The sequence below is a fragment of the Prinia subflava genome, chromosome 25 (genome assembly GCF_021018805.1).
Source record: "Prinia subflava isolate CZ2003 ecotype Zambia chromosome 25, Cam_Psub_1.2, whole genome shotgun sequence".
NCBI lineage: Eukaryota > Metazoa > Chordata > Aves > Passeriformes > Cisticolidae > Prinia > Prinia subflava.
Window position 1 is genome coordinate 987,129 of NC_086271.1, and position 14,683 is coordinate 1,001,811.

Here is a 14,683-nt window from a genome sequence, read left to right on the forward strand (position 1 = left end):
ATCCAGGGTGCACAAAAAAAGCAGCAGCAGGAGTGGGAGGGGAGGAGAAAAACAGAAAAACCCTGAAGGGGAGGAGTAGTGCTGACTGAAAATCAAGCCATGCAAAGGCTGGCTGGCAAGCCAGGTACCTCATTATGGTATGGATGATCCAGGCACAGGGAGGAATGACTCTGGAATAACCAACAGCATCTGCTGAACAGGAGGGGCCCCAGCCTTCAACACCAAGACAGGAACTACACACGAGGCATGCAACACGGAAAGGGACATGACCTTAATGACTGCAAGTCTCATTTGATGTATGGAGTCTGGGAAAAGCTGCTAGTTGGATGTTTTCAGGATTACAGAATCAGCTCAGCAACACCACACCTCGGGCACCAGTCCAGGCGCCCTTCTGCCTCGCAGAGCAACGCGTCTGGCACCCGCGAGATGAGACGGGGCAGCGCGGCCCGAGAGGTGCCCCAAAGGTGATACACCCCGGCTTCAGCAAGAGCAGGCTTGCCACCGAGCGGGGCTGCAGGGCGATCTGAAGGCCTGAAAGAGAGCAGAGTCCCAGCTTCTAGACGCAGATGATGTATCTGAGGGTGACTAAACAGCATTTTTCACTAAACAGAAAACCCTTTCCTAATCAGCCGAGAAAGGGAAGGGTGGGGGATGAGGTAAATCTTTCCTCCGCTGATACACCGCTCTGAGCATCCTCCTGCCTACACTCCCCGATGAGCAGATGCACGCAGAAGTTTTCATCTTCAGCTACTTACTTAGCAAAGCCTAGTCCCCTCTGATCAGGGAGTTAAGGAAAGGCTTACACAGCTCTCAGGGAGGGAGGGTTGTATTTATCTGATTTCAACATGCCCAAGTTATCAGACTCTAGAGGAATTCAATTAAGGAGAATAAAACTCTTGTTTGATGCAAGTCTGGGAGGGTGCAGCGGGTTGTTTTTTTTCTGTAAATAGCTGCACCCCAGAGATTTTACACTGATTATGAGCCTTAACAGCGACCGACTGATGCAAGTTGAACACATTCAGCAGCTGCACCGAAACACCACACACGCTCCAGATGTCAGGGACTGACACAGCTGGAGGAGACCAGCACAAAGACGGGGAGAAGGGAGGGCTGCAGGGCCAGGAAGCTGGGACTGCAATCCCAAAGGAGCTGCTGAGGCCATCCCCCAGTGGTGAGGGTTGGCACGGGTTGCACCCACCAGCACAGCTTTTTGAGTACCCGCCTGCAGCCGCTGTGAAATGTCACCTCCCAAGAAGAAGGCAAAACAAAATGTCCTGCACAAGCTCGTGAGGCAAGGCTTGGGCACCACTGGCTGCTCCTGGTCAATGTCCCAAAGCACACAGAAGCCAGACCTGTGTGTTGCTGGCAGGGAAGGTGCCCCATGCCCACACAGCCCTGGGGCACCTGGCACTTGGTCAGGGCTTACTGCCACTGCAACACACCCCGGGACCTTTGGGCACAGCAGGGACAAGGGGACCGTGGCACACACTGCCTTGGATTCCCAGCTCAGGACAGGCTACTCCTGCTAAAAGCACCGAGCTGTCACCACCTGGGACAGAGCTCCTGCCCTTCCCAGCAGTGTCAGTCCCCGCTGGCTCTGCCCTGGCCATGCCCTCTCACCCACGGCCACCCAGTGAAGTGGCACAAAGGGGGCACAGCCTGTCTCCCAAGGGGCTCCAGCAGTCCCAAGGGTTGGCCCCAAGGTTTTAAACATGGCAGTGGTCACACCTGGGCTCGGGTGGCCTCCAGCACCGTGAAAGAGAGAGAAAGAAAGAATTCTGACGGCAATATAGGCTTTGGAGACTTTTACTCAGATAATCCTCTCCTAAGGTTGGCCAGCTGGCTTTAAAGGGAACAGACGGAGGAACATTACAAATCACTGAACCGATGGGAACCAAACACAGGGTGCAAAACTCCTCTCATACAAACGTTCCTTTTTAAATCCTGCCATGAAGATAAGCTCCCAACACTGCTCCCAGGCGGTGCTAGTCCTGGGAGATTTACCCAATGTTTATTCAATGCACATTTCTCAAAAACCCACATGGTACATCCAGCCAGGAAACCGAACAAACATCCATAATTTCCTTTGACACCTCCTAGCTACACTGCTCTGACAAAAGCAACCAGCACCATCCAGTACTACTGCATGCCAAAAAAACAAAAGAAAAAGAAAAAAATAAAAAAACCCCCCAAAAATCTCTGTTATCCCTGTTTCCTTACTAAACCCCTCCAACACAGCGAGCCAGGAAGAGGGAGGAATCACAGGCTAAACCAGCCAGATTCCATCAGCTGGTTAGGACAGCACCAATAATACCTCCTGGCTGTATACTTGGGAAAGACATGTAGGTGTTTCTATAGTCTACTTACCCAGAAACCTCAGGAACTCTCCCCTCTCATCCCTAAGGGAGATTCAAGACATTTGAGGTTTAACAGCTGCAACAAACAGCGTCCTCTTACCAGAGAAAATATTCAGGAACAAGATAACAAGAGACACGGTTACCGAAACAGGATGAAAACATGGAAAAAGCCTCTGGGGTCTAAGTGCTGCCCTAATGACTGCAGACTGCTACTCAGAAAAATCTGAATTCAAGTATACAGCTCTCATCACCACTTGCAGATCAAATAGCAATGGCAAGATGCAAATCTTGCTGCCTGCAAAAGAGGTAATCTAAGACACCATTTGTGAGCAACCCGCTAGCAGTGCCACAGCCCCTGCAAACACAAAGAAATAAAAACCTGCAGATGCCCTTGATCTTGCATTCATTCCCCAGTAGATTACTGTGCTGAACCCAAACATCACCACTTTAATGTCTGGAGCAGTTGAGGGCACAGTTATTATTACACATGAAATAGCAAGGGTATATATTCTCTATTCAAATTCGATTGCAGACATGGCAGATGGGTTAAAAAGATGAGTTAGAAGGAAAATAATGAGAACTATTCTCTTTAAAATAGTTTTAAGACCAATATCTTATTTATTTCACAGCCAAGAGGTAAAGCAATTCTACAAAGCCAGCTCAAAATTAGCAGATGTATTTTCCCTTCACACTAGAAAAGAATGCAGATGCTAAACCTATTATATAGACAGTGAAGTGTCATCAGAGCAAAGAAGGCAAAAATAGCTAAGTTATCTGTAAGATGACTAAGCAAATGGATTTTCAAAAATATGCTTTCAGATACGACACCCTTTTCTTAGAGCTGCATACATCCGTTTAGCTTTGTTAATTTCTCGATTCTTTCTTTTGATAATTTATTTTTAGCCTCCCACTAGCATACTTCCCCAGAAGCCTCACTTCACCCTACCCACACTCAAGATTCGCATCCACATACGGAGGATGATTTAGAAACGATGCTGATCACCCCAGTAACTATGGAGAATCTCTACTGCAGCACTTTTAAGATCACGTACATGCATTTCTTTTACATCTGTCCATCCACTGGGAATCTGGATTCCTGCTGTCTCCTACCCTCATTTCTACATCCTCTTCATCATCCCCACCCATCTCAGGGGTCTTCACAACTCCACTGGCACCTTCTAGGACTGATGAACCCTCCTGTTCTGACCATTGCTCCTATCATTTTTGCAGGTAAGAAACAGCCCACCTCTTTTCTAGGCCACCACCAGTGCCAGGAGGAGAAGGCTGCTTCATGCCACCTTAGAACAGCAGTGGTTAGAGGAATGTGAGCAGCAGAGCCAGGTGCTGCTTCTGCAGCTGGGTGGAGGCCACATTCCCCAGCACATCTCTACCACGTGTGCTGCCAGCAGCCAGGTTTAGAGGCTGCTGGTAGCAGTTATGGTCATGCTCCTCTGCACATCTTCCACCAACACCCAGCTATCTCTGCAAGGAAATTTGCCCTTTCCTCAGATGACATCTCTTCAGGGACTTACTTGGCACCCACATGACTGCAGCCTCTGGTAATCTACATTTCTGAGGTAACAGCAGGACTTGGTGCTTGGCCAAGCCTCCCACTGAGTCATTTTTCTGCCACGCCAGAGCCCTGCATATGGCTCCGCTCTGACACTTCCTCATGGAGGGAAGGGTACCCTGAAGAGGGTGATGAAACATTGGAACGGGCTGCCCAGGGAGGTGATGGAATCAGCATCCCTGAAGTGGGGCGGTGTCCATCACCACTGGACACGGCACTCAGTGCCACGCTGACACGGTGCTGTTCAGTCACAGCCTGGACTTGATGACCTCAGAGGGCTTTTCCAGCCTAATTGATTCTGTGATTCTGAGGCAGCTCCTGCTGCCTGCCCTGTCTGCTGCCAGGAACCCAGCCCTCAACCTCCAGGAGCCAAGCACAAAGTTCTGGGATCCCCTTCCCAGCAAGCGGACTTCCAAGGCTCAAACCCATTACACTGAGATCATTAGGGTGCTCTTAGTAATGTATCGCAGTGGATCTGCTAGAGCAGCTATCAGGCATTTGACACACAGCAAATCCTTTCTCACATGCACCTCCCTCCTCTCTACACCCTCCCCCAAAACAAGCCAGCCTAAAAAAACAAGGGGATCCAGGTGAGAGCCAGAAGAAGGGTGACAATAGCTTAACAGGGGCAAGCTTGTGAGAAGAGGTGACAGACCTCTTTGAGATCAGCCCCTCACCTCCCCTACACTACCCCATGCTGCTCAGGGCAGTCTCAGACAGCTTTCCCCACTGTTTCCAGGAGGAAACAAACCTTCTTCCCACCACACATTTGCAGCCACATTCTTCCCTGCAAAGACTGAAAGAAAAAAACCAATCAGCCCAAACACCAGAGCCAGGCACAAATCATTAAATCATATTATTATCAGAATAACCACTGAGTAAGTTCTGCCCTTCCTTTGCTTAGCAGCCAAAGGGTAGCATCTGCAGAGGGACCCTGCAGGCACAACTGGACAATTCAAGAGGAGTGGATGAGGTGTAAGAGCAGCAGAAAACAGGAAATAAAACCAAAAACTAGACATATCAGGCAAGACTTATACATATAAAAGAACCAAGACAAGGTCCCTCTATGTTCTAATGATGATCTGAGATATCACCTCCGAACACATCTCTCCTCACATGTAAGCAAGGGGAAGAGATGGGATAAAAAGCAACGTGAGATGAGAAAAGCATGTTCTGATATCTAAATCTGAAGATGAGCAGGTAGATTTACACCCTCCTTGTAGCCCTTTGGACTCTGGACAACTTTTGCCCCTGTGCAGTACAGGTATCTGAGGCTGGACTCTGAGTCCTACTGGCAGGACAGGCACCTGAAGCTGATCTTGTTCAAGTCCAACTCACTTAGAGCAGAAAGGAGTGAAGTGCTTGGCGAACTTCATGCATTTGGCAGCTCCACGCTCGAGATTAGATTTAACTGCCAAGCAGCTCATGGCATGGGGCTGATTAGACCTAACAGCTCCTGAGGTGCCAGCGACCCATAGATTAATTGTGCTGCTGTAGCACTGATGGCTGGGATGAATCACAGCAGCTCCACGTTACAGTCACACGGGCTGTGCCCCCACGCTCGGCAAGCAGAGCTCTCATTCACGTAGGATAAGCAAGAGAGCTTGTGCAGGTAAGTAACATCACAGAGCTCAAAGTAAAAATCAATTTTCTTCTTTTTCTAACACCAAGAGTGAAATCAATCAGGCCATAACAATCTCCTCCATGCCACGTTTTCTTCCATGAATAAGAAGAAAGGCAGCCTGTTTGCTTACGCTCAGCAAGCGAGGCCTCAGCCCTAACGCTGCATATTTCCCTCCCCAAAAGATCCCATGACACCTTTTAAGCCACTCTCTCTACTTCAAGCAGCCAAGAACACAGACACAGTGACTTGCCTACAATCATATCACAAGTCAGAAGAAAGCAGTGGAATTTGCACGCTGTGACTCCTGCTGCAGGCGCCGGATAACCCTGCAGGCATAAAGGTCAAACCCTTCAGCAGGAGCCCTCAAGATATTGTGTGCAGGCCACAAGCAGCCAGCAGAAAGCTGGGAGATGGCACCATGCCAGGCCAGCTTCTCCTGGTATCCATGTCCCTCCTTGGAAAGAGCCTGAGCACCTGGCAGGGCGGTTAAGCACTCATCCCACACAAGAGAGAGCAAACATCCCTCCTCTGTAATGGGATTAGACAGTGGAGCAGGAAAACGGGGACCTCCAGGAGAGGAAAGCAAAGCTTGACAGCATTTTCAGGAGGGTGGAAGGAGCTGAGGGACTGCATGAGAGGGGAAGGAGCAGATAGCACTGAGTCAGGGAGATGAGACGACATGATATGGTGAGAGGGGGCAGAGCCCTTTGAGAGCACACCGGAGATAAACGCATTCAGATAATTGCTCAGAACAGAATAAATATTGCTAAGTACTATAATTACCTCCAACACTTTACAAAGCTGTACGAAGAAACACGACTAGAAGAGAGGCTGCCGCACAGATGCTTGTTGGGAAGCTCCTATTTCAAGCTATCAAGAAGGAACCAACAAGGCCTGACACCCAGGTTGGTAATTTCAGCTTGGCAGGCAGCCAGAGCAGTTTGGCTGGATCCTAGGTACTGGGTAACTCGAGTTAATAAGTGCCAGATTCCAGCAGTATGATTTTCCAGAGTATTGAGCTTCTGGATGACTTCTGGCAACAAACAACTGCCTTCTCATACTCATACTCAAGGTCCAGCTGCCCTTTTCAGAGAGATTTGGAGGAACCTGGGCAGATTCCTACACTGATGGTGCTGATGCTGAATGGAGGCAAAATGATTAATCAAAGACGAAAAAAGCCCGATTTATCTAAGCACCCAAATCTTAATAACCTTGCTATCATGAGAGATCAGAGCTTCTTTCCCAAAGAAACAACCAAAATTCTGCTATTTGGGGGCTCAGTATCTCATCTTCAAGCCTCCATTTCTCTAAAAGCTTATGAAATCACCCATTTCACAGCAGCCTGGGTCAGTGCTGAGCTCCTCTCAAACATAGAACAGACATTTAGCACTACAGAGTCTGCTGAAAAATAAATCTACCTCATCCCCTGCTCCCATCTCCCTTTGACAAGCTTATCAACTTCCACACAAAACCCAAAAGCCATAAAAGTGACAGCAGGCCTCAGGCAGACACATCAGGAATGCAATGTGGGAGGAACAACCAAAAAACCGACCCCAAAAATCCCCCAGATGCACCATCCTTCCCTTTTATTCCCCCTGTAATCACAATGACTCTAGAAGGGAACTTATTTACTGGGAAGCAAAACTATCAGCTTCTGTGAGCAGAGTAGGGAACACCAGGCAAATGACAGCAATTCCAGACTCATGCCACTAGTTAAAAACTCCCTAAAAGTTAGCAGTGTCACAACAGCTATCAAAAATCACCTCCAAACACATCAGAGCCTGATGAGCTGTTTTGCAAGGGGCAGAAAAACACTACCCACCAGAGCAAAGCAAACAACTGGTATTATTGAAATGCTTGACAGAGCTAATGGCTGTGCAGCTGCCCCAGATGCTGCTCTGGATCCCAACTGGGACAACTTTGTCACCAGAAACTGCACTGCAATCTCCTCATTCCTGCACTTCAGCGGCAACCTCACCCCTTCCTGACCAGCAAAGTCTTAAGTCTGCCAAAATCAGAGGAGACAGGAGAAGTGCTAGATGATTTGTCAAGTCCCAGATGGAATCAGTATCTTGTTTGGAAAGAAGTCAGCTAAGAGGAGTGGTTAGTACACTGCTCAGGAACAAGACAAATACAGACAGATCCTCACTTTCTGAGTTTCTTTTGTACTCGGGAGTCTTTGACACTTGAAAAGCTACAGGCCTGCTGTCAGGCCTGGCATTGGGCAAGATCAATCCTTCAGTGCCTGCTCTCCCCTGTCTTTCTTACCAGCTGGGTTCTTCACCTTCCTTCTCCCCCTAATGCTTCCCCTCGGCTCATCTTTTTTACAGCCTGGAGAAGGCTCCAGGGACACATCACTGCAGCCTTTCAGTACTGAAAGGGGGCTTATAAAAAAGATGGAGAATAACTTTATAGACGGCCAGACAGTGATAGGACAAGGGGGAACACTTTTAAATGAAAAAAAAAGGGGAGATTTAGATTAGATGTTAGGAGGAAATTCTTAACTCAGAGGGTGCTGAGGCACTGGAACAGGCTGCCTAGAGAAGCTGTGGATGCCCCATCTCTGGAAGTGCTCAAGACCAGGTTGGATGGGCCCTGAGCAACCTGGTGTAGAGGGTGGCACTCCCCACCATGGCAGGGAGGAGGTGTGGAACTAGATGATCTTTAAGGTTCCTTCCAACCCAGATAATTCCATGAGTCTGTGATCCTTTTCCCACTCCTCCACTTTACAGTGCACCTTGTCCCTCCCTGTGTGTGGATCACTGCCCAGTAAGAGCTGGAAATGGACCTAGAAACACCAAGGAGCTACCAGCACAGGAGTAAAATCAGGAAAGAGGAGCCAGAGGTGGGTTCAGGCAGTGGTTTCAGCCAGAAACTACAGATAAAACACTAAGCAGGACAGAGCAGCCTCTGTCAGGGGCTGGTAACACTCACAAGAGTGGCTGGATCAAACACTGGGCTCACTGGAGAGGGGAGTAACTGGTCACACATCCTTGGACCCACAGTAACGAGGCCCTGGGACATGGAGCAGGCTCCTCCCAGCAAACTGGGGAACCCAGCCAGATGAACTCGCCGTGCCCTCCGGCCACCCACCTCTGCAGCACCCTTCTTCCCTTAGGATCCCACAAACATCTGCAGGACCACATGAAAAACAGATCTACTTTCCTGTCGCACACACACAGAGTATTTACTGGGTTTGCCATGTCAGCTTTGAGATCAATCAAGTCCCTCCAACTGGTCCTCACGTGAGCACCCTGACCTGCACCCTCCCCTGCCTGCCACACCAGGCAGGAACCAGGCTGGAACATCTCCTTTCAGGAGCATCCCTGCTCTCTGCCATTTGTTTAAGCACTGTGCACCAATGGTACGAGTCCTGAGTGTCAAAGCCTTTCCCTTTGCAAAAAAGGCTTCCCATCACTTAGCTGAGATGGTCTGGTTTTGTGCTCAGGTCCAATTACTTACTGAAATGTGACTTCACCAACAGTCGGAAAGGCAAGGCTTCCTCTTGTCTCATGGCCACTTGCTAATTAAACCTAACAAGAAAATCTTACCGACTTACATCATTTGAAACATGTTCCTGGCGGAGACAGGGTGAGCAACAGGTTAGAGCTGGATATGACATGGATGCACAGACACCCCAGGCCCACCGAGGGCAGCTGCAGACTCAATTTCCTTGCCTTGCGATGTGATCAAACCCAGCTTTGTCAGGAAAGGCTCCATTTTAGCCTCTCCACGGCTGATAAGAAACAGATGCTAAACGTTTCCTAATATTCGAACGAAAGAGAACTATTCCTTAAGAAGATTTTATACGACTAGGAAAGAAATACCAATATAAAAATGGAGTCAAAACCCATTTAGCAGGTTATCATTAAGAAGCATTTAGGAACTTCAAAGCCAGTGGCAAATCACAATACAGCAGTTTTCCAGACACTGGCTGGAGGGCCTAAACGCCCTTGATACCAGTAGACAAGTCAAATCACGAGTTGAGGAACCCTAGCAACAATAAGAAACCCCCATTGTGCTCAAAAATCTTCTCCTTCCTTTCAGGTGATTTTCTTGGTGTTTTAAGTTCCTGGGCAGGAATCCTGCAGCAGTCCTGCAGACTGCTAACTATCAAACAGCAAAGAGCACTCTTTCAGGTTACAGCACTCTGATCACCCAAGGTAAACTAATGAAAACACCTCTGGCTTCAAACTAGACTATAACATTTAAATCAGTGACAGAAGCCATGGCCAGTTTTGTACAGATAAGAAAAAAACCAAGAAAGACCAAAAGAAAAAACTTTGAAATATTTATTTTTTTCAAAAAAGGCAATTTCCTGGTTAAAAAAAACACTCAACAAGCCTCCCAACACTGAAGTGATGCTCTCCCTATGACCGTCTCTCTCCCATCCCCTTCCCTGTGGTCTGCAGCACTGTTTATTCTGCCTTTCACTTTATATAATGGGTCTGGTAGAAGTGTTCTAAGTACACATTCGATTTGCAATAAAAACTGCTTTAATAAAGACATCTAACTTGACGGAAGGTCAACTAAAAGACAGCAATTCGCGTAAACCAAAACCTCCTGTGTAAATAAACAGGACCTGCAGGAGCCTCAGGATGTCAGACAGTCTGGCCAAGACTGCAGGGAGGGAGTCTGCCCACGAAGAATTACATTTGGGGACACGCAGGAGCGGAGCCTGCCAGCCTGGCTCTGAAGGCTGCCTCCCACCTTGGGGACACCCAGAGAGCCACCTCTGAGCACGAGGCAATGGCCAGAGCCATCTGCAGAGCACGTTCCAGCAAAAAGCAGTGTCCCAGCCCACCCCAGCACGCTGGGGATGGGTCCAGCTCCGGCACTGCACCCCACAGCGATGCCAAGGCAGCCAACACAGGCGCGAGGGCAGCGGAGCTGGCTGGCAGGACGGAGCCTGCGGCGGAGCACTCGGGGCAGACGCAGATGGAGACAGCACAGCCTTGGCCACTGCTGCTCACAACGCATCGAGGAGCAGATGAGGCGCCAGCAACGCTCCTGGGCTGCGAGCTGCGGTGAACAGAAACAACCCCAAAGCCCTGTGTGCAAACACCCACTGCGCTGTTTTCTCCACGTGTTCCCCTCCAGCCAAGCAGTCCTCAGGTCTACTGCACTTAAATTGGTGTGTCAGCCTCTGGCCCCCACAGCCCGTGTGCCCGGGCAGGCAGCAGGGGAGCAGGAGGGTGCAGGAGCAGAACTCCTGAACGGCAGCCAACTGCACACTGCTGCCTCCCAGCCAGCACCCCTGGAAAGATCATCCGGAAAGATCATCCCTTCCCTCTCCAAGAGCCACCCTGGCATGGGTATTCCACTCTAACATGCCATTTGCAAGCGAGCTGCAGTTTCCAGACCCTACGCATGCTCTGCTCCCCTCTAGGAATCGCAAATAAATCACCAATTACTATGCATGAATAGAGAGAGGAAGAGGGTAATGAGTCTATGTACATATATACATATGCAATGTTTGAACACAAAGAGCCGTAAATTGCATTCACAGGTGGTATTCTGGAGACTGCAAGAGACTCGAAAGCAGAACTATTCATAAACCAGTCACTGACATGAATGAGCTCAGCGTTCCCCAGAAGCCTATTGTGTTTCCTATATATTACACTATAAATATGAGGAGTATCAGACTTTGCATCCGTGCAAAAAAAAAAAAAGGAGGTAAATCTTGCAACTACACATAGGATTAGCACTGGCTGGCACAAGTATTAATGGTCTCATTGCTGCATGAGGATTATTTACAGCACTTGCTCTATTTTCCCATTTTGTACTTGCTGTGATGAAGTGCCACTTGTTTAAAGAACCCTGTAACAAACATTGCAGCAAGAAGGGGGAGAAAACAGCAGAGATCTACAAATGTTACACCCACATCCCAGATGTGGGTTTTCAGACCCTGGTTTCACAGTTACTCAGATTTTGGTAGGTAGTTAACACTTGATATGTTATATTAAATCACCCACCATCTCTTTCCACAACCACATTTCCTCCTTCAGTGATTTTAATCAGTTTCCAGAAGGGGAAGGAAAGAATGAGTTGCATTTCTTTTTCTGCATATTTGACCCATGGTGTCTTATCCCTATATTCTAGCATTAACAACACTCATTTGGAAAGCAACAGCCCTTTTCTAGTCAGTCACATTTATGTTACAAAACATGCATTTCTACTCGACTAAGTCAAATGACGTCTCAGTTTTACAAGGGGTAACCTAAAGCACTTCGGTGTGACTTGTGGCTTGGAGGCACTGTCACACACCTCCAGCTTTATTAAAACTGGCAGCTGGACAAATGCAGAGCAACCAGCTCGAGAAGTCCAGGTGAAAAGAAGGAAAAGTAACTCCAGGCACACACGTGGCACACATCCTACCCTTAAAAACAGCCACTAACTAGATATGTCCATGGGTTTTGGGGACCAATGAAAAGCAACCGATCCTCCGAAGCGACAGACGACAGCAGCTCGTCCCCCGGGGAGGATCAAGGCAGTTTTAGGTCAAACGCAGAAAGGTAATTCCCGTAAGCAGGGGGCCGGGGCGGCCTCGGCAGCGGGCAGGGCTCCGGGGGAGCACCAGCGTGGGGTGTGCAGCGCAGGGCCGGCGGGTCCCAGCGGCGAGGAGCCCTTGGCATGGGGAGGGATGCCCCCGGCAGGGAGAGGGATGCCCCCGGCAGGGAGAGGGATGCCCCCGGCAGGGAGAGGGATGCCCCCGGCAGGGAGAGGGATGCCCCCGGCAGGGAGAGGGATGCCCCCGGCAGGGAGAGGGATGCCCCCGGCAGGGAGAGGGATGCCCCCGGCAGGGAGAGGGATGCCCCCGGCAGGGAGAGGGATGCCCTCTGCTGCTCCTCCGCCGCAGCAGCTGGGCGTGCTCCGGAGGGAGCGCGCACCGACCCAGGGACCCGAGCGCTCCATATTAGGAATCCCTAATCCCGAATGGTGCTATTGTTCTTCCACAGCGGCGATGGAGCGTGCGAAGCCAAGGCTGTGCCCTTCGCCTACACCCATCTTGCGGGCTACGACAGCCTCCCTGCACGCACGGAGCAAAGGCACCCTGGATAAACTTAGCTCGGAGATGGCTTTTTTCTTCTTCCCAGGGAACCCAAGGAGGCAAGCTAGTGGTTAGGGGAAGTTTGAACCATCTCCAAAACCATTTCAAAGAGTTCGCTGTCTCTCTTTGCCGAAGACAGGCAGAAAAAATCACCCTCCCCTCCACCCCACCAAATTACAGACGTGCAAGCATGACTGCAATTCTAGCAGAGATCTTGTTTCCAAATTGGCAGAGCAGGTATGTATGTGACAATTCTCAAGACAGTAAAATTGCCAGCCCTGCCGCTTCTTTCCCCAATAGCTTTAATGCCAGCAGAAAATCATACCAATGAAAAGGCAAATCAAAACAGCTCCGAGGCTGCTCTGTACATACACAGGCAGAAAGCAGCGTGAGGGTGCCGTGCTGTATTTTCCACAAATGCTCCTATCAACTCATCAGTACTTAAGCCTCGCACATTGGTCTGCAGCAAAAAGCGTAGAGGCGTTTTAACTGCCTTGTATTCTGCTTTTCCCAAATTTGTAGGAAGGAATCTCCCACAGCATTCCCACATCATCTCTCACCCAGCGCTGGGATCCCAAAGGACTCCACAGAGCTGTGTACAGTCATCCCCGGGGCAGGCACTTGTGGGACGGGACCAAAGCACACGGTTAGCGGTCCAGGGGTTCAAAACGCCGGCAGAGAGAAGGGACTGCAGGAGGACTTCGAGAGGCAGCACAGAGCAGTCAAACTGCATTTCACGGCAGCAGGGTCTGCCTTTCCCCTGTACATTTCAACGCGCTCTTCGAGAGCCAAGCAGAGCACTTTGTTTCTGCAGCCTACCTTACCCCAGGCATTTTCTCCGCTTTCATTGTGCAAGCTCAGCACAGATCCGTGTAACTCCCTATCCTTACGGTTCCCCTCCGAGGCACGCCCCGACCCCAGCAGCAGCCCCTGGACGCCCGCTCGCCTCCCCAAGTTGCAGCCGGAGCCCGCCCGGAGCCGCCCGTCCCCTCTGCTCCCACGCCGCGCCCCGGGGCGAGGAATGCTCACCGGGGTACTGCGGCTGGAGACGAAACCCTGGTTCATTTTATACATATACATATATGTACATATTTACGGTTTGTTATTTTTTTCCGCCACTCCCACAGGAGCAGCGCGGGCAGTGACAACTCCTGGGGACAGGCGCCCGGCATGACAAGAGCCAATCCTCCCGCACGCCCCGCCACGGACTGCGCCCACCGCGGGTCCCGTCCCGTCCCGCCCCACCGGGGGACCCCCGCGCTGTCCCGTCCCGGCCCTCCCCTCCCGGCCGCGCAGGGGCACTTACCGAGGAGCAGCAGGGAGGCGAGCTGCGGCCGCAGGGTCCGCATGGCTGCCGGGGCGCGGGGCGGCAGCCGCCCTTACCTCCCGCCGCGGGGCGCCGCGGGGCGCCGGCTCCCGGGGCAGGCGTCGCGCCGGGCCCGGCGGCACAAAGGGAAGGCGGCGGGGCCGGCACGGGGAGGCGCCAAGGCGGGCGGGGGCATCGCCCCCGCAGCGGGGCGGCCGCCGCGCCTCCCCTCCGCGCCGACGGCTCCCGCGGGAGAGGCAGGAGGAGGGCGAGAAAAAAGCGTCTCCTCCGAGGGGCGGAAAAAAAAAAGAAAAAAAAAGAGCGCGGGGAAGGTGCGGGAGAGAGGAGGAGGCGGGAGGGAGCACTAGCGACAACAAAAAGACCCCACCCCGCAAAGTTACAAAAATAAGCGGGGCGCCGCTCCCCCCGGCTTGCCCCGGCCCGCCGCGCTCACCTGCCCGCCCGACCCGCCCGCTCAGCGCCGCCGCCAGCGCGGGGTGCCCGGCGCTTCCTCCGCGCCGCCAGAGCCCGCCCCCGGCCCGCCCCGGCCCGCCCCGGCTCCCCCCGGCCCGGCGCGCCCCGGCCGCCGCTGCCCCCGGCGAGCGGCGCTGCTGGGACGGCGCTGCCGAGCGCGGTGGCGTCGGGATGGTCGCGGCGTGGGGCTAGGGGTCGTGGAGGAGCTGCAGGGATAAACTGGGTTCCTTTGTTTTAAGGGGAAAAACAAAAAAAAAGAGAGAGTCCTCGGGCGCTCCTCAGAAAGCCGGCGTCTCGGGAC

At 51.4% G+C, this 14,683-nt stretch overlaps 1 protein-coding gene across 2 annotated transcripts in view; it reads right to left on the reverse strand.

Moving 5' to 3' along the window:
• IGSF3 (immunoglobulin superfamily member 3) overlaps positions 1–14,377 on the reverse strand; it is a 93,706-nt gene extending 79,329 nt beyond the window's left edge. For both annotated transcript variants that reach the window (XM_063419405.1, XM_063419404.1), the window contains exon 1: positions 13,909–14,377. In XM_063419405.1, coding sequence (XP_063275475.1) covers positions 13,909–13,951 — 43 coding nt within the window. In that variant the 5' untranslated portion in view covers positions 13,952–14,377. The remainder of the gene's footprint in view (positions 1–13,908) is intronic.
• Positions 14,378–14,683: the final 306 nt, after the last annotated feature.